This window comes from Nelumbo lutea, chromosome 5, assembly GCF_056320005.1.
Source record: "Nelumbo lutea isolate HS-2025 chromosome 5, American lotus-T2T, whole genome shotgun sequence".
Classification (NCBI taxonomy): domain Eukaryota; kingdom Viridiplantae; phylum Streptophyta; class Magnoliopsida; order Proteales; family Nelumbonaceae; genus Nelumbo; species Nelumbo lutea.
Window position 1 is genome coordinate 27,626,508 of NC_142688.1, and position 24,349 is coordinate 27,650,856.

At 38.1% G+C, this 24,349-nt stretch overlaps 1 protein-coding gene across 1 annotated transcript in view; it reads right to left on the reverse strand.

Annotated features, from left to right (window-relative positions):
- The window catches only part of LOC148851248 (FG-GAP repeat-containing protein), a 51,981-nt gene that overhangs the window by 25,779 nt on the left and 1,853 nt on the right, over positions 1-24,349 (reverse strand). Inside the window, exons 5-6 of the mRNA XM_088942925.1 lie at positions 6,060-6,140; positions 3,630-3,725 (exon numbers count right to left, since the gene is read on the reverse strand). Coding sequence (XP_088799051.1) covers positions 3,630-3,725; positions 6,060-6,140 — 177 coding nt within the window. The remainder of the gene's footprint in view (positions 1-3,629; positions 3,726-6,059; positions 6,141-24,349) is intronic.

Genomic DNA, 24,349 nt, shown 5'->3' on the forward strand with positions numbered 1-24,349 from the left:
TGACTCTCTCTCAGGCATACTCATTTGTACACAGTGAAGAGACTAGAAGGAAAGTTATGATGCAACCTCAGCCCCCCACACCAGCCTTTGAAGCGGTTACACCCAAATCAGGGGGTGATTCAAAGAAGGACAGGAGGAAGGAAGACAAGAAGGATGTGGTATGTGAACATTGTAAGAAGCCCAAACATACAAAAGAAACATGTTGGAAACTGCATCCTCACTTGGTTCCTGCAAAGTTGAGAAGCAAGAAGGTCACTGCTCATGTAGCCGTTAACACTGATTCAGCATCCTCATCTGGCACAAAAGGAACATCTTTAGAGACCTTGGCTGCAGTTCGGGCTGCCCTGATACAGTTCGAAAATGAAGTTGGAAATTCAGCTCAGCCACCGCAGTCACCATCAGCCCCTGCCACATCTGCCTTCGCACATTCAGGTACTCGAGCTCCAGCCTATCATGCCTCAGCTCCAGGTACTACTGAACCTTGTTGGGTAATAGATTCAGGTGCATCCGATCACATGACTAGCTTGCCTTCACTGTTTACTACTTACCATTTGTCTTCGGGTAGGGATAAAGTATCTATTGCAAATGGCTCCCTGGTTCCTATTTCTGGGAAGGGTGACATCAAATTATCAGATGCTATCTCCCTGTCATCTGTCTTGCATGTTCCTGAGCTTGATACTAACCTTCTTTCAATCAATAGTATTACCAAGCATATGAACTACTCAGTAACCTTCTTCCCCGACCGATGTGTTTTTCAGGACTTGGAGACGAAAAAGGTGATTGGGACTGGTCGTGAGACGAATGGGATCTATCTACTCGGGGAGAGGTTACTTATGTTGTTAGTGTTGTCAGCCAGTACATGCATTCTCCTAGAACCACACATCTTCTTGCGGCAGAAAGAATCTTAGCCTACTTGAAGAGATGCCTGGGTAGGGGTATACTATTCAAGAACAACCACATAAAGGTGGAGGTCTATACGGATGCTGATTGGGCTGGGAGTGTTGATGACAGAAGGTCTACCTCAGGATATTGTGCTCTTGTAGGAGGAAACCTTGTCTCCTAGAGAAGTAAGAAACAAAGTGTTGTCTCCCGATCAAGTGTTGAAGCAGAATACAGGTCCATGGCCAACAGAGTGGCTGAAATTCTATGGCTAAGATCTCTACTTGAGGAGTTGGGTATTGAGTATGAGAAGTCCCTGATGCTGTATTGTGATAATCAAGCAGCCATTATTATAGCACATAATCCAATGCAGCATGACAGAACCAAACACATTGAAGTTGACCGCCATTTTGTACAAGAGAGGGTCTCATCTCAAGAAGTATGCCTCCCTTACATCACATCCAGTATGCAACTAACAGACATCCTCACTAAAGTCGTATCAAGAAAGAAGCTAGAAGCGGATCTATCCAAGTTGGGAATGATGAACATTTACTCCCAACTTGAGGGGGAGTGTAGAGAACATTGATGCAGGCCCCACAGCTGTGGTCCCACTCTATCTGTAGGGTAGAATGTATCTAGTCATAGCTGATGGTTAATTTATTATTCTGTTATTTTAGTTGTCGTTTTTTTTCAGTTTTATATTGTTGTGTTATGATGTAAACACCAAGGGCAGATGTGTCCTTTCATGTAACTAGCATAACATATAAATATTAAATTGAAGTGGCGGTGGCAGAACATTGAGATTCTGTTCTTCTACTCAAAACCTGTGTTCTACTGCTCTCTCACCACTCTTTCTCCTCTTTCTTCTTCACTTTCTCTTCTCTTCGAACCTGAAGTTTATTAGTGATCAAGATTGATAGCAGTCTTGTGAACACCTACACAGTGTTATAAAATACCAACAAACATAGCTAAATGTTGTCTTTAACCCTCAAAGACTTAAAAAAACCAAACCAATAAGGAAGAACTTAAAATTTTGTCTAATCAACACACTATCTTTTCCTATAACAAAATAGGGGTTCGGCCCACATATTTTTTGAGAACTAAAGCAAAGCTACCTTCTAGAATTCTCTGCAATTTGCACTAGAATTTGTACTTGTAGAGAACCAGCACTTAGTTGTGAGTATGGCATGTAACAGACAGGATAGGGCCACATAAATCTAACCCAAAATAACAATTGTTTATGTGGATCTCAAGATGTAAAACTGAAGAGATCTGACTGAATAGTAAAGACAAAATGCTATGAAATATAAAAAGGGAGAAAAATCATATAAAAGGAGAAGTTTTAGGGCAAAAAAAGAAATTCCAACAAAAAAAGCTGAGGTCAACAAAAGAAGTGTGTGACTTGTTCTTTTCTATATAGGCTATAGTTATTGATTTCTTAATTGTTCATCAGAAAAAATACATATCATGTGCTTCTGAAACTCCAAAAAGTCAATGCAGTCATTAATAAAAAAAGTAGGGGAAAAAGAGAAAATTCCTGGAAAACAGTTGAGCTATATTGGGTGATGTCACACACTAGCAACTTGTAAGACGGAAGAAGTTACAAACACTGGAATGCAAAATGACAAGTTCGTACATATCATCATCGTCTAAGCCTTGTCCCAACTATGTGGGGTCAACTAAAAGAATCCTTTTGACAGGGGAAGCATTGTTCTAATCTTCTCAAGACCAATTGTTTTGGAAATTCACAAAAAGCAGAGCTACCTGCTGCATTCCAATGGTTAAAATTTGCCTCAAGAGCTGGCTGAGCAGAGGTTCAGGTGCAGTAAGACTGCCAAATGGTAATAAATTGGTTGAAATTTGGAAATGAAATGTCACATCACCCAATAGAGCAGGGAGCCAATAGGCCTAGCTGTAAGATTAAAAGCGAATCTAAAGAGGCCTGACACATATTGTCCTTTATTAGAAAGGAGGGCATGCTTCTCTTGTACATTACTTGTTCTTTTTACTGATCAATAAAATTTTTTACTGTTACTAATCGAAAAATATGGAAAAGAAGTGCCATGAGATTCACACTCTTGGTAAGATATGCAAGAGAGTCAGAGTCCAAGTGGCTGCCTAGATCAGCAAATAGTATGGCTGATCCACTAGCAAATTCAGGTGTCTCAAACTCAAAGGAAATTTTATTATCAAAAAAACAAAAGAAAACTTATGTTGGGGTGAACCAGGAAAGGTAAAGTGGGAATGACGCAGGAACCAAAGAGTCAAATTTGGAAATTTCTGAATTCTTATGTATTTCATGTAATGTTCAACAGCGGGACTATTTTGGTCATTTTACACACTGTCTGTGAGATCTGGCCTAATAGTTTGATTTGCATAGTCATAGTTAGTTTGTGTTTAAAACTTCAAAGTCATTGATCAAGTCTTTTAAGAGTTATTAGTTATCTACAATACTGGCAATTCTATTAACTCCAGTTTTTCCAAATTGGTTAAGTCGTTTAAGATCTCGAAGCTTACATCTCACACATCAGATCCTAGTGCCTTGGCTCATCTGCCTTTAAAACAGTACATCCAATATCAAAAACAAAACTTCCTTAAGAACTGTTAAGTGTACTTAAAATAGTGCCTAGATGGCTTATCTTTCCAAGGAGAATTTATTTTCTTTTTGGTCAGCAATGAGAAGTAAATATATGAGTGAAATATCCCAAGAAAGCAGAAAATACGAGTAGAATAGAAGAACAATTATTTACCTCATTCTTTCTACTCCAACGGAGTATTCCAGTGCGACCAGCAAATGCATAAAATGCAAAATGTCGCAAGTCCACAGTACCAGCGTTCTCAAAAGCCTATAAAGGGCATAAAAAAATATACATGATACCTTCACAATATGCATTTATGTTCTTCCTACTCAAGCACATTATATTAACTCCACAAAAACCTAATTAATGTTGACCTTACCATCAGAGAAAGTAACAAAAGCAAAAAGGGCAACAAAAAAATAGTGACTGACTTGTTAGCGAAGAATCATGATGTTAATGCAACCAAGCTTTAAATTAAATGATTTGATGTGACAAGCACATTTCTTTTCCTTTTCATTCTTCTTTATTTTTTATTTTTTGGGGAATGGGTGAATAGAACCAAGGGAGACATGAAGAAGAAGAAAGAGACAAAAGAAAAGGAACAAAAATACCCTGTAAAGTGTAACAATGACATGAAAGGAAATCTTGTTTAGTTGTAGAAGATGAAGAACTATGGCCCGAGGACTCTAATCAAAATTAGAAAATAGTTCTCAGTTGGAAGGGTTCAATGGACATGTCTCATGTTCAATGCCAAAATTTGACTGAAATATCTGATCTTTCCTTCCAAAGGTAGATTTCTGACTGTTTTTAAATATGGGAGACCATTCATAGCAATTCAGTAGAAGGGAAAAGAATCCAACCTTCCTTCGCATATTCTTTTCTCATTGAAACTAAGGTATCCAACACCTGCAAAAACTTTATACCTTGAAGGAAGATGGGGAGAGGGAGGGAGAGATGAAACACACACATAAACCTTCATCTAATAGCATTATGGCAATCCATCTTGAGTGATGAAAATTGATGCATTTTTTGTTGATAATGTGCTTTCTGCATATGTGTAAAAATCAACTCTCCTCATCATGTTCTGATTAAAGAGTAAAAAAGAAATTTGCAACTTTCAAATATATAATATTACAATTTTTCTTGGTAATGAAAAAACCAAAAAGAAAAGAACAAAACTGCTTAGAAGCAGCTTTACTACTAAATGAGGAAGAAACATCTCAACAGCATTATCATACAATCGCTAATTAACTATAGATAAATATAATATAGAGGAATGTGACAACAATAAGAACAAGACAATAAGTAAAACAGCTTATGGAAAATGGAAAAGACTGAGAAATCTTTCCTGGAGTCAGAAGACCCATGCAGAATACCACCTAAATGGATCCTCTTATTTGACTGGGCAGAAGTTATAGGATACCATTTTCTAAAAATCTTAGTAAAGTCCACAAGTTAGGCAATGACTTAACAGTTTACAAGAGTGGTGAAAATCAAAATCCGTTGCACATTCACAATGAGAATTTGCTGTGTAATTTGCAATGAACTCAGTATTTCTTTATGTTCAAAATTTATGCTAACCATCATATCTAGTAAAGATTGAGTTTACAAAACAAGCTATGGTAAATTTGAAACTAATGGTAACTAAAAGGTTAACTTTAAGTGTTAAACTTGTCGTATCAGGCTTTAACCCCAGGCAACAATACATCCACTTAATTCAAAGGAACAAACCCAAAGTAATTGTTTTCTCCTTGTTCAGTCCTCTACTGTCCCTGTGAAAGCTTGTTAATGGTTTCACTCCTTGAGAATCCCACATAAAATGGCCATGAGTGGTGAGAATCCTTTGGACATAGGACTGTAGTCAGTGCCTCTTGCTAATGGTAACTAAAAGGTTAACTTTAAGTGTTAAACTTGTCGTATCAGGCTTTAACCCCAGGCAACAACACATCCACTTAATTCAAAGGAACAAACCCAAAGTAATTGTTTTCTCCTTATTGTTCAGTCCTCTACTGTGCCTGTGAAAGCTTGTTAATGGTTTCACTCCTTGAGAATCCCACATAAAATGGCCATGAGTGGTGAGAATCCTTTGGACATAGGACTGTAGTCAGTGCCTCTTGAGTTTCTGTTGCCTGATCTCTCAACTGGCAGTTCTTACACAGTGGCATTAGTTTCATCATACAGTTTGTATCTATAATCTGGTGGATTGACCCATGAGGTCTGATACAGAAGAGGCTGAAGCACTGGATCTAATTCAGTTTCATAACATCACCATCCAAATTATGTACATAAAATAACTGCATACCCAATTTAAATAATCTGTATTTGAACCAACAACGTTGATAATGAGGTAATCATATTCTAGTTATGGAACTAGAGCAAATGACCGTAACATGTCCCATTAGTCAAATCAATAACCAAGCTTTAAGTTTTAGACTTTTAGTTGCATAACTATGTGCAAGCACTGTATGCCAAAGTAATTGCATTCACATCAAAGGATATGGCATCAAAGAAGAAATTAAATGCACATCGAATCAGATTTTATGGCATCTAAGAAATGAGATACAGAAAATCTAATGTGCATAAACAACAAAAGGCGAATACCTCCTTCTCAGTGGCACTTCTTCTGTGCTGCTCAGCACTTTTCTCTGTCATTCCAATCACTTCAAAAGGATCTAGGGAAATCTAGAAAAGATGAAGTCCTAATAGTTGTTAGTGCATTGAAGAAAAGAGGTAAACAAACATTAAAAGATATTTAAGCTCTAATCTTAAACCAAGCAAAATTGTAAGTTTCATGTTGGATATACATCACCACAATACCAGAAGATCATACATTACACATAAGCAGTGTTTTAAAAGCGCAAGGGCCAATTTGTGCCTAAAGCACAAGGCAAGGCACGCGCCTTTTTTGAAGCGAGGCACAAAATTACAATAAAAATGCCAAAAAGTAAAAAAAAATGTCAGAAAATTCAAAAAAAATCAAAATTCAAAAAACGTTAAACATAATGTTAATAAAAAATATAAACTTAAATTTTAAAATAAATGTTTTAAAAAACCTATTATCTAAAATTAAAATACATAAACATAACATGTAAAGTGTATTCAAATGAAAATTTAAAAATAAAAGCAAACATATAAAGCATTTTCAAGCATGTAAAACTCACAATCTCTTTTTTTCCTCAATTGCATTACTTCAAGTAGCTCATGTGATGTAAAACATATTGCATTCTTGATTCTATGAGTCGCCTTTGTACCACGCCTAACCCCCTATTTGCTAATGGTGTTCATTCATTCATTTCAATAAAACATCTTCTTAAAAGGCAATTAAGATTATAAAATCATTATTTTTATGTGAGAAATAAGAATTTAAGACCCTAACATGGACTTGTTCAGGCTTGCCTCGAGGGGGTGGGCGGGGGTCCCCCATCCCAGCCATTAGGCTCAAAATAAAAAAATAAAATAAAAAAATAAAAAGCAAAAAGCAAAAAGCACAGAATTTTAAAGTCCCATATTACATAGGTTTAATGTTGGAAAGGGTGTTGACTCAAGTAAGTTTAATGTTGTCCATGTTACATAGGTTTTTTCAATATTCAAAGATGGTTTCGTAGGAGTAGGGTTGACCAGCAAATACAAAAGAATTTATAAAAGAAGAGAAGCAAACTCTCAAAATATTTGTTATGAGAGCGCACAAGTGGAGAAGCAATCTCTACAAGTTGGAGATGGGAATGAGTTTCATCCAGCAAATCCCCAAGGTGATGAACTGAAAAAGGTTGACTTGGTAGAGAAGACGGCTTGCTTGGATGTTAATAAAAGCTTTGAGATTTCTTCCAATGTGGTATTGGAGGAGGAGAAAAAGAAGGGAAGTTTAGATTTAAAGAGGTTAGTTGATAGAGAGGTGGAAATCAGAATGTCTCTAGGCTTATTCTTTTTGGGAGGGGAGAGTTTTGCTAGGAAAGCTATTGAAGCCTTTGAAAGAAAGAGGAAGGAAGAAAGTATGAGGAAATTTGTTGGTGCACCGTGGATTGAAATCCTAATGGAATTCATTTGCTTGAGTTTTGTTCTTTGAACTGATCTGGGAGCGTGTCATCGGTGAGAAAGGTGAGGCATCAGAAGATTGCGAACACTAGAGACTGTTAACACCGGAAACCTACAACAAGTCCTAGATTACTACAACAATGAGAAAGTCAATAGCAATCAGTTCAAAATCCTTTGAGTTCGACACAAAACCTTTCAAACAAGATGATTTTATAATGCTTACTGAGAGAGGAAAGGGTGGTTGGTCGAGAATATCCTTGAAAGCAGAGGAGACGACCTAGATGAGAGATTTCCTCCGAGAGGTGATTTCCATGCAAACGGGAATAGTTAAAGAGCACAAACACACTCACAAAGGGAAGGTGTATTAATTCAACAAAGTGAAAATCGTTGGGGTAGATTCATCCGTTTAAGTTGTTGGGAACTCGCCAAAAAGCAAAGGTTTATCTGCATACCGCAAGAAGAAAAGAAGTCAAGTTGGAAAATTTTTCTCAAAGTGCTCGATTCTTTCACCCCTAAGCTCGGACCTTCAGTCTCTGAAACCCCAGCTACTTTCCCGTCACTGACGATCGGGCAGAGCAAAGTTGTGAAGGTTGGAGGTTCGGCCTTTATCTCTATCGCCACCAAAGAAAGACCTTTTGGTTATAGAAAGAATGTGTTTGTGTGCACCAGAACTGACGAACTGGGTTGGAATGAAATCGAACTCGACCTCTGAGCAAACCTTCACACTCCGACCCTCATCCGTCTTTACCCATTCTCCAGCAACAAAGCGGTGGGGTTCACTCCTTCTAAAGACCTAGCCTTTGCTTGAGCTAGAATGAAGAATTTCTACATTTACGAAAGTTGGGTGAAGCTAAACTGTCGGTGGCCAACTGCAAACACCGTCCCCTCAAATCTACTCTTTAATGGATGGATTCCCGTTTCACTTGTGGAAGGAGGAAGTTTTCAAGCTGATCGGAAGTCTGTGCGGAGGACTAGAAGAAATCGATCCCAAAACAAAAGGCTTGTCTGAGTTGAGGGAGGCTTGATTGAAGGTGAAAAATCAAGGAATACACTCTATCCCTCGATCAATACCAATCCTCGATAGGAATGTCTAGTTTTTTGCTTTGGTCGTAGTGGAGAAGACAACCGAGTCAAATATCAAACTCGTTGAGTCATCTCGGAGCAACGGTAGACAAATACATGGGAGTTCTATGGCCCACGATCAACCAAGAGATGGTGCAGATCGATTACGTGCAAAGGAAGGAAAACCTGTGGCGGGTTCTGAAGAGATGGGCGAAGTCAGAAATAGGCGGGCTTTTGCTCTGCCGAGAAATAGAAAGAGAGAGGAAGCAAGAAAGAATAGCTCAAAGAGTCGGGTTAGGAAGCCTTTTCAAATTTTAAAAGGAGCCTTGGCTCAAAAGTTCAGCTCAAAGAAAGAGGTGCTTCTTTTGGGTTCGGATGAGCCACATCAGCACAAACATGATCCAGCTAAGAATCCTAGCCTTGTCTCAAGCCAAACCCACCTCTCCCATGTTGTCCGCATGCGTCAAGGTACTCAGCATAGCCTCTCTTCAGCTCCCACTTACAATGGACAGAACTTCCCTAACCCCCCCCCAAGCTCAAAATCTCGCCAGAAAGAAGTCTTCCGTTCACCGACACTCAAGTACCCATCGTCAAGCGCTCCGGAGAAGTAGAAGAGTCAGACTCAGATGAAGGTATGAGTTCCTACAAGATAGAGACAGAGGCCAACCCACAGGAAGTGACACTTTCCAGAGCCAAAGCTCTCCTTGGAGGAAAGGAGTGGGGGTGCGTCGATTTGTTAGAAGAAGTCTGTTTACTTGATCCAGAGTACGGGATTTAGTTGCCTACTTACAAAAGCCCTGAGGATGAACGAGGAAGAAACTCACCGCACTCTTTTAACACAACCTCATCCAGATCTTGCTCTTCTTTTAACCTCGAATCTACTCGTCCTTTTAATCATTGTAGCTTTCCACCTTCTCACTGTAGCCATTTGTTTCCTTGTGATCCAAGTTCAGGCGACCAACAATCCCAACCATTGGACAATCCCAGTATTCACAATCGCAGTCTAGTTCAAAGGAAACTTCGCTGGTCAAAGCAGAGACCAAAGTTACAGCAAGCCAAGAAAAGGAAAAACAGAAAGTAACTGAAGTTATAGAGATGGCAGGGAAGCTAGGAATTCACTGTAGTGGAACTAGTGGGATCTCGAGCTTGGAAAGAAAGAACACAAAGGAAATTCGTGAGCCTAAGGAAGTAAACTACTTAAAGCAAGGAAAAAGAAAGGGAACCAATAGGGAATTAAAGCGTCTGCAATGAGGGATGGTAGGCCAGAATGCGGATAGCATAGGGGAAAAGAGTAGAAGATTAAGTAAGGGAAAGCCAACTAGAGTAAACTAATGAAGATATTGAGCTGGAATGTAAGGGGGTTGGGTGGTGATGTCAAGAGAAGCATAGTGAAAGACACGTTGAGAAGAGAGAATCCTAACATAATTCTCTTAAAGGAAACAAAAAAAGAATCCGTAGAAAGGAGATTGGTAAAATCAATTTAGGGAACAAGAGGCAGAAATTGGGCTGCCCTTCTGGCCATAGGCACCTCAGGAGGAATTATCATAATGTGGAGAGAAGATGTAGTGTCTGGAGTAGAAATAGAAAAAGGTGATTTCACGATTTCAATCTTGTTCAATAACAAGGAAGAGGACTTCACCTGGATCCTAACTGTGATTTATGGTCCAAACACCCCCTCAAAGAGGAATCAGTTTTGGGAGGAGTTGGATTCCCTTCATGAACAGGCAGACATCCCCTGGGTTGTGGGTGGGGGATTTCAACATCACTAGATTCAGTTGTGAGCACTCAAACGAGAAAAGAGTAAACATAAGTATGAGGGAATTCTCCAAATTCATTTCTAGGCACAGGTTGCATGATCCTCCCCTTAGAAATGGAAATTTTACCTGGTCCAACATGTAAGAGAATGCTTTAAGGTGCAGGCTAGACAGATTTCTTATATCACTAGAATGGGAAGATCTCTATCCATTGACCTATCAAGAGATCAAGCCCCGATGCATCTCTGATCATTGGCCAATCGCACTTACCATAAATCTGAAGCATCAAGGGAAAACCCCTTTCAAATTGGAAAAATTATGGACTTAGCATAAAGATTTTTCCAAGAAGGTGGCAACCTGGTGAGAGGAATACAAAGTGGAAGGCTGGCCAAGTTATAGATTTTTGGAAAAGCTAAAGTATGTGAAAAGGAATCTAAAAAGGTGAGGGACAGAGGAAGTTAAAGCTTTAAAGGAAGAGAAACTACTCTTGCTATCAAAATTAGATGACCTAGACCAAAAGGAGCAAACTGGCCAGTTAGAGGACAGCGGAAGAAGGAGAACCATCTTAAGACAAGAATGGGAAAAGGTGGTAAGGCGTGAAGAAGTGTATTGAAGACAAAGATCAAGGATCAAATGGCTGAAAGCGAGAGATAAAAATTCCAGATTATACATGCTTCTGGAAGGAGGAAAAGGAATCACATCTCAAAAATAAAAATCAAGCAAAGAGAGATGGAGGACCCCAAAGAAATCTCTGAAGCCTTTTTAATTTTTTTCAAATATCTCCATTCAAAGATTGAAAGTAGAAACTCTCATCTAAGTTCTTGGGAAAGCTTAAAAATTTCAGAGATAAGTAAAATCTGGTTAGAAAGGGAATTTCAAGAACAAGAAGTGATGGAAGCAATCTTCAATATGGACGACGATAGGGCACTAGGGCCAGATGGATTTCCTCTTTTTTTCTATCAAATTTGCTAGAATACCATTAAACAAGATCTACTAGAGGTGTTTAAAGACTTTTACCACTCGGCCATAGTAAATAAGGGGAATAACTCGAACTTCATATGTCTGATTCCAAAAAAGCAAGGCACTCCTGAAGTGAAAGATTTCAAACCTATCAATTTAGTTGGAAGTGTTTACAAAATTCTAGCAAAGGTGTTGGCTAAGAGATTGAAGGAAGTTCTAGGTGAGATCATTTGTCTAATCAATTTGCATTTGTAAATGGGCAGCAAATTGTTGATAGCATTTTGATAGCAAGCGTGGAAGAGAGGAAAATGAATGGCAAGCCGAAAGTGATTGTGAAGCTAGACTTGGAAAAAGCATACAACAAAGTGGATTGGGAATGTCTATTAGAAACCCTAAGGCTAATGGGGTTTGGAAGAAGATGGATTTAGTGGGTGGAGAGAGGTGTTAAATCCACATGGATCTCAGTTCTAATCAATGGGCAACCTAAAGGCTACTTCAAGGCTAGTAAGGGATTAAGGCAAGGATGTCCCCTCCCCCTTACTCTTCACTCTCATAATGGAAATTTTTAGCCAATTGGTGAAGAAGGCAAATCTGTTAGGGTTGGTGAGGGGTTTCGAAGTTGGAAGAAATTCAATTCAGATGACACACCTTCAATTTGCATATGACATTATGATGGTTTTAGAGGCTGAAGAAGACAATGTTGTCGACTTGAAAAGGATCATAATCTGTTTTGAATGGATTTCGGGGCTCTGTGTTAACTTCTCTAAGAGCAGTATTGCAGGGCTGAATGTAGCAAATGTTCAATCCCTAAACAATTTTAAGGAAATTCTTAGCTACAAAGTTGAAAGCCTTCCTTTCTCCTATCTTGGAATGTCCCTTGGAGGAAACCCAAAGACTCAAAAGTTTTTGGGATCCAATAATAGAAAAATGTGAAAAAAACTGGCCACGTGAAAAAGAGACTACTTGTCCAAAGGTGGGAGACTCACCCTAATCAAAGCTTCTTCGGCAAACTTGCCCACATACTATCTCTCGTCCTTTCAAAGGCCAACCAAAATTGTCAATCATCTGGAAAGACTTCAAAGAAATTTTCTATGGGAGGGAAGTGGGGAAAAGGGATCCCATCTCGTGAATTGGTCCCATGTGTGCAATTCTAAGAAGGAAGGAGGTTTGGGAATAGGTCATTTGAGAGAAAAAAACACAGTTATTCTGAGTAAATGGCTGTGGAGATTTCCTCTAGAACCAAATGCCCTTTGGACTGAGACCATCAGCAGTACGTACGAGAAACATGCAAACGGTTGGGATTGCAAGTTGCACTTGAACCGAATCAAGGACATAAACCCTTGGAAAGGTATACTCTCAACCTACCAAAATTTCATCTCTTTTATCAGATACAAAGTGGGAAATGGGGATAAAATAAAATTCAGGATTGATGTTTGGTGGGGTGACTCTACCTTGGCTGAATCCTTTCCTCGTCTCTATAGCCTTACCTGAAACAAAGTAGCCCCCATCTCCCTTGTCCTATCCTCACATCACTCCCAGTACAATTGGAACCTAGATCTTAGAAGACCTCTAAGAGAAAATGAACTTGAAGAAATATCTAGATTCCTTTACAATCTCAAAGAAGTGTACCTTTCCCCAAACACCCCTGATACTCGAGTCTGGACCCTACACCCAACAGGTAAGTTCTCAACCAAGTCCTACTTCAGGGCTATAATCAAGAAAGATCAGTTAACTAAACTTTTCCCGTTTAAGACAGTCTGGACCACTCACATTTCCTCCAGAGTTTGCTTTTTTGCGTGGGAAGCCAATTTGAAGAAGATCAACACTTTGGACCTTCTCCAAAAAAAGAACCAAGGAAGGTCCAATTTATCCCCTCATGTTTGTTGTTTGTGTTTAAAAGCCAGGGAATCAGCAAATCACATTCTGATCCACTGTGAGGAAACCAAAAATTCTGGAATTTCTTCCTCAAATTTTTCAATTTTAGTTGGACATTCCCTGAACATGTGATAGACTGTCTCAAACAATGGACAGCAAGAAGGTTAAGCAAAAGATGAAGGATTCTATGGATTTCCATAGCACATGCCATCTTATGGAGCATCTAGGAAGAAAGAAATAACCGAATTTTCAACAATAGAGAAAGAAACTTTGAGGAGCTTTTGTCTATCATTTCCCGTAGAATTTTCGTTTGGACCTCCAACTCAGAGCATTTTAAAGGGGTTCCATTTTCTGACCTCCAAAGAAATGCTGCAGAATTTCTGTTCTCCAAACACCAATCCTTAATCCTCCCTACCCCACATTCTTCTGTGGCAGAAGGGGAGATAGCCTTGTACTTTGATGGAAGTGCGTTTGGAAACCCAGGTGCAGCAGGAATCGGTGGAATTTTCAGAAGAGATGGCACAGTTATTTTGGCTTTCAGGGGACCAATAGGGATAGCCTCTTCAACAAAGGCTGAAATTATGGAAGCACTAACTGGAATCAGGATTGCAAGAGATCTGGGTTTTCAGAACATCACCACAAAAGAAGATTTAGCAAATACAATCAGATGGCTAGCTGACCATGGCAGTGAGCCATGGGCTTTAGCTCATTTTCTTATTGAAGCAAGGGATATCCTTCTCAACCTAAATGCACAGCTGTGTTGGATCCCTAGGGAGCTAAACACTGATGCGGATGGTCTAGCAAAAGCTGGTGTTCACAGGGATGTCTTGTTTAGTGATAGTTCTCTTCCTACTTAACTCTTGAGTTGTAATTTTTGTGTGCATCTTATGTACCCTCTTTTTCATTAATAAAGTTACCATCTTTTTCAAAAAAAAATTGTCGGTGAACTTGGAGGAGAAATTTGGGATGAGGAAAGAGGTTGTGAAGAGTTTGGAGAGATTGCAGATTAATTGAGCTTCATTGTAGCAAATTTGCTCCTGATGTATTAGTACAAATTTGGTTTCTTTTGAGCTTACTCTTATGATTTTTGTCTCAATTTATGTGGAAATATGCAAAGATATTTTGTAAAATGATAAAATAAGCATTAATACATATTTCTAGACTATTATCTTATTCCCAACCATTTTTTTTATAATTGTATCTTATTCCCAACCATTATATAAAGCTAAGAAACTAAGATCAATAACAAATTAGTAAATGACAATTTACTGACTTATTATGCATTTTGATATTTTTACAAGGTTAGCTGATATTTTCTTTTCTTATTTTTAATTCTGATTTATTATAAATTCTAATATATTTATTTCACAATAGTAAATGGAAATACATTTATTCTGATTTTTTAAATATTAAAGTTATAATGCATTATGTTTTATTATATATTTAACAAACTGATTCTCCTTTTTGTAGTATTAAGATTATGATAAATTCTGAGTTCTTATAAGATTTAATGAATTTATTATGATTTTTAATACTAAATTTATAATAAATTATGATTTAGTATAAAATTTATTCTGATTTTTTTATATTAAATGTAGAATATGGTTTATTATAAAATTTAATAAACATTTTCTGATTTTAATAAAAAATTTTAAAAATACTAACTAGTTAATATTTTATTACTTGAAAATATTTTATGTTTTATATTATAAAGTAATTAATTTATTCTTTTTTTATATATTTTGTTAATTCTTTTTATAAATTTTTTTTTAAATATTAAATAGAAATTATTAATGGAATAATCTTTATAAATATACTGTATTATATTAATAATAATATACTAATATATTATATTTTTAATGTACACTAGTCGACATCCTGTCGACTTAATAGGAAAAAGTGTATTTTTTTGGTTATTTGGACCGATTTAGGAAATGTCGACCGACAAAATGTAATTTTTATATTACCATCCATTTTCATGTCAGTGAGCCTCGACATCGACATATGTCAGGCGACATTGGCGACATTTGAAACCATGGTAGGGATATACATTGGGCTAAAACCTTGAATCTTTTTTTCCCATTTTTCCTTTGATGGTAGCAGCCTTAAAACCTGGTCATCAAGAATAGGGGGTGTTTTCAAGGATGGAGGAGGGCATATAATTGATTTATATTTGGGCCCGGTAGGAATGGGGGACTCTATCTATGCTGAGTTTCAAGCGGGTATTGCAGGGTGTGCAGTTTATGAGACAGCCAGATATGGACAGATTGATAATTGACTTCCAAGCATGGTTTAATATGTCCCTATATTTCCTAATCATTCCACGACATATTTCCATTTCCATGGGTAGCAAGATGAAGTTTTACTAGAATCAACATACTCCCCAGTGAACACTGTCAGCACTATGTGGAGTACAAGAGATGGTTTCAATGACATATTTCCATTTCCATGGGTAGCAAAACAAAATTTTACTATCAACATATTCCCTAGTGAACACTACCGGCACTATGAGGAGTACAACAGATAGTATTAGCATAAGTTGATGATAAATTGACAATATTGTAGATATGTAAAGTAGCAATGTGAATAAATAAAAAAGGAAACTTTATTGAATAAAGAGAAATACAAAGATAATGATGAGATATCACAGTTATCACCCAAGATAGAAAAGCACCACAAACCCGACAAAACAACCAACCAAATCCTTTCCAACTAAAAACAAACACACAAAAACTTTCAACTGAAGAAGAGCAAAAAGAAAAAGACCAAGGCCCTGAAAAGAAACATAGACCCCTACCAGCCCCATCCAAGAAACATCCACCATTTCACCCAAAAGTGCTTCCCAAATCCATCTAACCCCTGCATAAACCTTTTAATCCCCCCTGCCTTCCCAAGACACTATGATTTCTGTTTCCTGACTTTCTTAATTTTCTTGCTAAGACAACCTCCAAAAAGTAACTTCAATCTGATGAAAACTGTTGAGACTTAAACAGTTCATAATTGCTTCTTGTTTCTAAACATTCTTACAGCGTTGGGCAGATGCTCTCTGTCTTCAAGGCCCTCCTTACACTCAATCAAACGAGCTTGATATTCATTTCAAACATTTGTTTGATTCCATGTATCTCATATAAAGTTTATGAATTAATCTACACAGTCGATCATAAATGTCTAATTTTTACAATTTATATGATAAATAAATTGGAAAAAAAGACAGACAATTGAATATAAACCAATAAATATTAATTTTAACAAAAATGGTAATAAAATAATTTTAATCAATAAACTTTAGTGCCTTTGTAGGAGGTTTCCCATGCAAGGCATTTTTTGGCAGGTTATGTAAGATGCATTTGGTGTTAGGTTGCATGCTGGACATCAAGCTGAGGTATGGCATGCAATGGTTTTCTTTTGATTGTGGTTGGTCTAGCTCTCAGGTTTATCACATTTTGTATTCCTTGTTAGTGTAAAAAGGGAAATGTGTGATGTATCTAATCAATGAGTAGGAGAGATAAAATTGTCAAAACACTAGGGACCAAACTCGGCCACGAGATTAATGAGTAGACGATATTTTGGGTTGTGGATGGGGCCGGCCCACAATATATTGTGGACCAGTCCCATCCACGGCAAACCGAATGCCGTGACCATCCCGTTGTATGGATCAAAACGGGGCCATCCACGAGATGACCACGGTAGCGAACACCACCTAAGCTAATGACTTTTTTATCAGCAACACAGAAATGGTTTCATTGATTAGAATAAACCATGGTTACAACAAGAGATTGTTAAAAAAGAGCACAACTTTAGAGGGCTGGCCAAATCCAAATTTACAATTGAGCCCAAAACAAATAAGTTCTTTGCACCCCTTGCTTAGCTAAACCATCTACCAAGCTGTTGGCAGTTCTCCTCACCCATCTAACTCAGATTGGCATGTCCTTTGATAGCCATTTAAATCGCCTGAATCCATTCCTCAAATGTCATGTCACCCCCTCCCCCTTCTGCAGACATTTCACAACAATTTTCAAGTCTTCCTCAATGATCAGTGACATCAGTCTATTAATACCCAACTCTTTAGCCTTTTCAAACCCATATACTGCAGCCAAAAGCTCTGATCTTGCCACATAACCTTGTTCGCGGGGCCAGAGTATAAAGCAAGGATGTTTCCTTCTTCACCCAGATTACCCAAACAACTCCCATCAAAGTTCAGCTTCTTCCAGCCACCTATTGAGCGCAACCATGTCTCAGCAGATTTCTGTCTTCTAGATGAAGAGGCAACAATAACACCCCAAGCCCTGAAAAAGTCTTCAACCTTAAAATCTAAAAACATCTTCATGCTTTTTGCCCAGTGTGCCCACTCTCAAAGTTATTATTTCTACCAAAGCTTCCTTGCTTCTTTCTCTTCAAATAGTCTTGCATTTCTTTCCTCCCAAACAGTCCAAAGCACTGCTGCTCTAGTACACCTCCATAAGATCCCACCCCTCCTTTTAGTGCAACTAAAGCCAATAGAGCTAAACAATCCTTCCAACCTGTCAGGAAAAGACCATCTACATCCAAAGAAGGAAGCAAACCAGTTCCAAATAAAGCTAACAGAAGGGCAAGAGATTAGAAGACGAAATGCAGTCTCACCATTTAACTTACACAGGACACACCAACTGGGGAGCAAACACCAAATTGATCTTTTTCTTTGAAGCAAGTCATAGGTATTAATACAACCATGAAACACATCCAAACAGAAAGTACTAATTTTAGGGGGAATGGGAAAGTACCAAATTTCATTGACTGGTAAGGAAGGAAAAGGGGTGGTGGCTACCAAGGAATATAAGAAAGATTTACAAGAAAACAACCCATCAGAATTTAGGCCCCAAACCCTAGAATCCAAGCCTCCTCCCAAAAACACTGAATTCAGCAAGCCTAACAACTCGGACACACTAGGAATTTCAGATTCTCTAAGGTTCCTGTTAAAGCCAATGTTCCAGTTCGGCCCTAAAGGATGAAGGTGCTGACCTATGAAGTCAGAAAATAGGTCTACCCTTAAACCTAGAAAGATCAAAAAGAGAAGGAAATCTCTCACCCAGAGCGTTATCCCCAATCCACACATCCTCCCAGAATCTGATTTTTTACTTGAAGCCAAGTCAAACCTGACATGATTTAGAACAGTAGGAAAATTTCCGTGGATGGCTTTCCAAGGAGCAGCCAAGGTAGCTCAAAGAAGAGCTCCAACATCCCATCCATTGTTTGACATGTCATGAATACCTGCAACAACTTTGTGCCATAATTTCTCATTTTCACTGGGGAACCTCCACAGCCATTTGTTGAGCAAAGGCAGATTCTTCGAGCTAACATTACCAATTACAAATACCAATTCTGCCTTCAATTTCACCACATTTTTCCCATCTAACCAAATGATCCTTCTATTTTTCGCCTAGCTCCCAGAGAAAATCCCTCACGATTTTTTCAATTTTCCTCACCATCACTCATGGCATCATAAACACTGGCACATAGTACACTAGAAGGTTTGCAAGGGTAGACTTAATAAGAGTTACTCCCCCCCCCCATCAAAATGCAGCTACTTTTCCACCCAGCAAAACACTTCTCAATCCTTTCCACCACTGGAGACCAAAAACTAGGGAATCTGAGATTATCACCTTTCTCACAACCTAAGGAACCTGTTGTAGCCCTCAATTCATCTTGTTCAATGTTGGTTCCAACACTAAACTCTTCGACCAAATAATCCTCAAATTAAATAGCCTTTCAAAGAGTGTCACCACCAACTTCAAGTTTTCCACCCCCTCATTACCATCTCCATCACAAAAAATCAGAATGTCATCTGCAAACCGCAAGTGAGTGATCAAAATATTCTCTCCCAAATGATCAACCTCTAAATAATTGCAAGGAATTTGCTCTTGAAATCAGCTTACTCAACACTTTTTTATCAGCAAAGAAGATCATGTATTGATTTAAATCTGAAATCAAGATACAATACTTTCCAATAGCAAAGTAGTTTACAATACTGCCCAAAATAAGAATGGTCTATTAGCTCCCTGCTTGGCTAACACATCCGCCAACTCATTAGCTCCCCTTTTAACCCAATTGAAAGTAGAGCTAAATCTATTTGCAAGTTGATCAATCTATCTAAAAGTGAACCTTAGCTTCCAAGGTACTGACTCAATTTGCTTTGCCCATGTTATAATCAGAAGCGAGTCTCCTTCAATTTGCAGCTCTCTTGCCACTAACTGTTCTGCACACTTCAGCTTACTCAACACTTCAGCAACCAAAGTAAATAGAATGGGAGAGAGGGGGCCTCCCTGTCTAAGCCCACGAAAGCGCTTAAAGAAATCATACACCGTTCCATTAACAATAATTGAGCAATGACTAGATTGTAAGCAACTCCTAATCCGTTTACACCACAAATCTCCAAAACCACACCTCCTAATATTATCAATTAAGAAGTTCCAATCCACCAAATCATAGGCTTTCTCCAGGTCCAATTTGATAGCCACTCCCTTCCTCTTTAATCTCTTTGGGGCCTTCACACATTCATTCACAATTAGAACTTGATCAATTATTTGCCCATCTTGTACAAAAGCCCCTTGAGATTGTGATATAAATTGGAGATCACTTTCTTAATCCTCAAAGACAACACATTTGCCATTACCTTGTAGATACTGTTGACTAAGCCGATAGGTCTAAAGTCCCATAGCTGGTTAGCAATGCTCTTCTTTGGGACCAGTGCTAAAAATGTAGAGTTCATACCAAAGCTAATAACCCCTCTTCTATAAAATTCACTACACACTCTTGATAAAATGCCATTGTAAAACCATCAGACCCTAGAGCTTACAATTGTAGTTTGTGAGTTTACAAAAGTATGCAAATAAATATGAACTGAATGGGCAATGCAAAAAATAGATCGCCAATTTTCTCCATATCACAAGGTTAAAGTACAAATATTCTAGATGGGATACTCATGCCTCATTGGTCAATTTGTATCTTGTGTGTCACTTACCAAGGGTTGCAATCCACACCAATAAAGACACTTTTGGGGGGACAGGGAGCTTTCAATCTCCGTCTGCACTCTTCTTCCAACATATTCACAATGTGGAAGAAAGACTTGATAGAGAAAATACCTGATTTATCCCACATCCAAAGTCAAATGTCATTCTTCTTAGATTAAGGAGAGCAAGTACTAATTTTTGAAGTAGGCAAGTCATTTCCAAACTCTCGATCATTCAAATGCCACCCAAAAGTGGAGATCCACATTGCTTCTTCACCAATTATCTCATATTGATTTGCCACTAGCACCTCTCCATTTTCAGCAATGAAAAATAAATAAGGGAACAATTCCATCATTGCCAGCGGCCAGCCTATCACACCATGTGTCTAACCACAACCTGACTTTGTTTCCCACACTGATCCTCACTTTGAGTTCAGTAATAAAGGGTAGAAGTTTTCCATACCTTCAAAAATAACCAACCATAGTTGTTGATAGATGTTCCAAGATCATGACATATTTTTCTGCAATTAGTTATCTTGATAGGCTATCCAGTTGAGTGCCAAACAATCAAAAGTCAATATTGCATATTATTCTATATTGATCTTTGCTTTTCAAATTTTTTCCAAAAGTGGTCCCCTCACTTCTTCAGAAACATACCCCACCTCGTGTCTTGCATCTCAGGTTCTAAAAACCCCTTGAGCTTTAGTTGCAAAAAATACTACCTAAAGGTTCTCAACAAACGAGGGCTTAGGAATTTCAATCCTTTTGACAGGGATAAAATTGAAAAGAATGAGGTTAAAAGGTGCTCTTTTTTCTACTCAGATGACCCAAGATAGAAAGAGGAGAGGGAAGAATAATGGTGTTGGTTGTTATGAGATACTTACAAGGTCAAATGCCTGACAAGTGGGGCCGTACCTCAGCCAGTGGTTGGCAATATAGGAAAATCTCACTCCAATGATGATGTTGCCGGAAATTGAAATCTGGGCTACTGCACTAGTATTTAAGATTTCATTGAGAATCCAAGGGGGCTCTTTTCAAATTATTGTAAGAAAACTTGTATGCATAAATCTGAAGATGAAAGGTTTGTTCAATCTGTTGATGACAAGGATGGACATCAGGTGTATTATACTTTCTTCTAAAAATTTTATTCACTATCTTATTAATATGATAGTAACCCCTTCATTTAAAAAGTTTGCCCTTGCCAAATGTTAAATGATTCCACCATAGTTGTCAAGGCGTCACCTAGGCGACTAGGCGCCCTTGGCTGGGCGCCTCGCCCAAACGCCTTGACTTTTAGCAACTAGGCGCCCACCTAGGCGACTAAGTGCCCGCCTAGGCAACAAAAATGACAAGACGGGTGCCTTTTATAATGTCATTTATATTGATGTATCTTATTAATGTATGTCATAATACATTTTATTATATGCTATATATATCAATTATACTTTGTTTTAATGTTTTACTATTGAAATTTAAAAGATCAAAGGGTTTTGCGGAGAGAAAAAGAAAGAAAGAAAGAAAGAAAGAAGGAAAGAAAGAAAGAAAAGAAAGAGGAAAGAAAGAATAGAATAATAAAGTTCTTTTTTTTTGTTCTCTCTCTCTCTCTAATTAAATAAAACAGAAACCCCATCCTTGTTTTTTTTCTATTTTACTTTCTATCTTGAATATTTATCATATAAAGTTAATAACCTTCTTTAGTAGCTGCTAATTAATATGAATTTGCTCTATTAAATACTTATTATAGTAGTATTATTTTTGAAAATAATGAAATTAATACATGTAAAAGATTTTTATATTATAAAACTAGGAAATTTATATTATAAAACTAGGAAATTAATACATGAAAATAATGAAATTATTTTTGCCACATTTATAGAAGAAATTTAATGTTCTTAATAAAGAGAGTTGCTATTTTTTCAATTAACATACGTGCTGAATGGTATATAAAACTAGGAAACTAGCCAAAAGTCAGTTTTTTATATTATAAAACTTTTATCGCCTAGGCGACTAGGCGACTAGGTGCCCCAATGTCGCCTAGAATCGCCTAGATGCCTTGAAAACTATGGATTCCACCCTACCAAGGATCGGGGGAGGAAACGGTGAAGAATAATTCCCCGATCCTGGTCAACCTGGTGAATGATGTCCCCCCAACCATGAAGTGAATGGCATTGCTGGAAGGGTTTGAAATTAAATACTTCCAACAGATATACCTGCAAGGAGGAAAATACAAAACAAATATGATCTTGCAAATCAAGGGCATTATGTCACCCACCCCTTTGTTTGTTAAGTATTAGGCCAAGCATTGGGAGGTGGGTCTTTAATCTTGTATTTTGGAGCTTGAGATTAGCATCTTCTGAAAGGGAAGGGCAAATGAAACTCCTCCTGCTAGGTAATACATGTTTTCAACTAATAAAATATCCAGTAGGATTAGGGAATCTTGCTCATAAAAATGAAGCTCTTCTAGGGAAGTGGTTGTGGAGATGACCTTTAGAGAGGGAGAGGTTGTGGCATGCAGTGGTGGCAAGTATACATGGCTGTTCCAAAATTGGTTCGGATGCAGGGGTATCTAGACAGGCTACTCTTGCAACACCTTGGAAGGCAATTCATGGCATCCTCCCCAAATTCCTCCGCTTCGTCAAGTATGATGCTTGCTTTGGGACCCATGATCTTTTCTAGGAAGGCACTTAGATGGAAAATTTGGGCCTCAAGGACCTGTTCCCCTCTCTTTTCTCTATTTCCCTTTATAAAAAAAGAGCCTGTGTCTACCTTTCTTTTTATCCCCATATACCCGTCTACAAATTGGGACCGTGGCTTCCATGGAGGGTTGAGGGATGAGGAATCCTTATTAGTTTCTGAGCTCTTATTATTACTTGATTCTGTTTGCTTAGGCCCGCTCAATCTGATAGGAAAATTTGGACTTTGACTGCAAAAGGTTCATTTACTTGTGCCTCTTTCTTTAAATCCTTTTGCTCTAGTTCTTCTCCTTGGGCATTCCCAATTAAAGAAGTCTGGTCTAGGCCTATTCCCCCAAAATTAGCTATGTTTTGTTGGGAAGTTTACTATGGTAAAATCAACATGATGGATAACCTGTAGAAGAAAAGACCTTTCTTGTGTTTATTCCCTAACAGGTGTACCCTGTGCAAAGCGCAAAATGAGGACTGTTACCACTTACTGATTTATTGTTCTTTTGTTGCAGCTATTTGGAATTGGGTATTTGATCTGTTTGGGTGCAGGTGGAACTTAGCGGCTGAGGTAAATTTGTTGTTTTCTCCATCTACCTTTGTGTGCCCCACAAGAAGAGGGATAATTATGTTAAAAGTGTACAAGAGCAGCTCTCCTATGGACTATTTGGGAAGTAGAAAGAAATGCCATAATTATTTAGAAGAAGTAAAGAACCATTCTTGAGGTCAATGAATGTATTTTTCACAAGAGCTATTCTATGGCTGAAAACCTTAAAGCTCTTTGAAAAACACTCCTTCAATGATATAAGGAGGAATTGGTCTGCAGTTGCCTTCCCTTCTTGTAAGAAGTCCAGAACTCAAGTAACTTGGACTCCGCCTATGGAGGGTTTTGTTAAGCTGAATTTTGATGGGAATAGTTAGGACAATCCAGGACCATCTGGTATTGGTGGTGTATTGAGAAACGAGAACAGAAACATTCTTTCTCTTTTTCAGGACTGGTGGGAATAGGAGACTCTGTGAGGGCTGAACTCCTAGCTGCGGTATAGAGGATGCAGATTGCTTATCAATTTGGAGTGCAGAACTTAATAGTTGAAGGAGATTCCAAGGTGGTAGTAGGATGGTTGGCTGACCCAGGTACTGCCACTTGGGGCTTTAAGGATGTCTTAAAAAAGGTTAAATGGTTCACGAGCAATATGACAGTTGGGTTTCAGTGGGTGGGTAGATCAGCAAATGCCTTAGATGATTATCTTGCTAAACAAGGGGCTACTCGGGTTACTTTGTACTGGGCTTCTCTGTAATTTTCTTTGTCCTTTGTTCTGTTTATTCAACTAAAGGGTTGATGGAATCCTCCATCTCCCCTCCTTAAAGGAGAGGTAGCATCTCATACCTCTCCTTGATTTGTACTCTCTTTGGCTATGATTTAATAAATCTTTCTATTCAATGATCAAAATAAATACCCAGTAGAATAGCTCTTGTAAAAATACACTCATTGAATCTTATTATTTAATACACAGCAGAACTTACTACACTCAAAGAATCCTA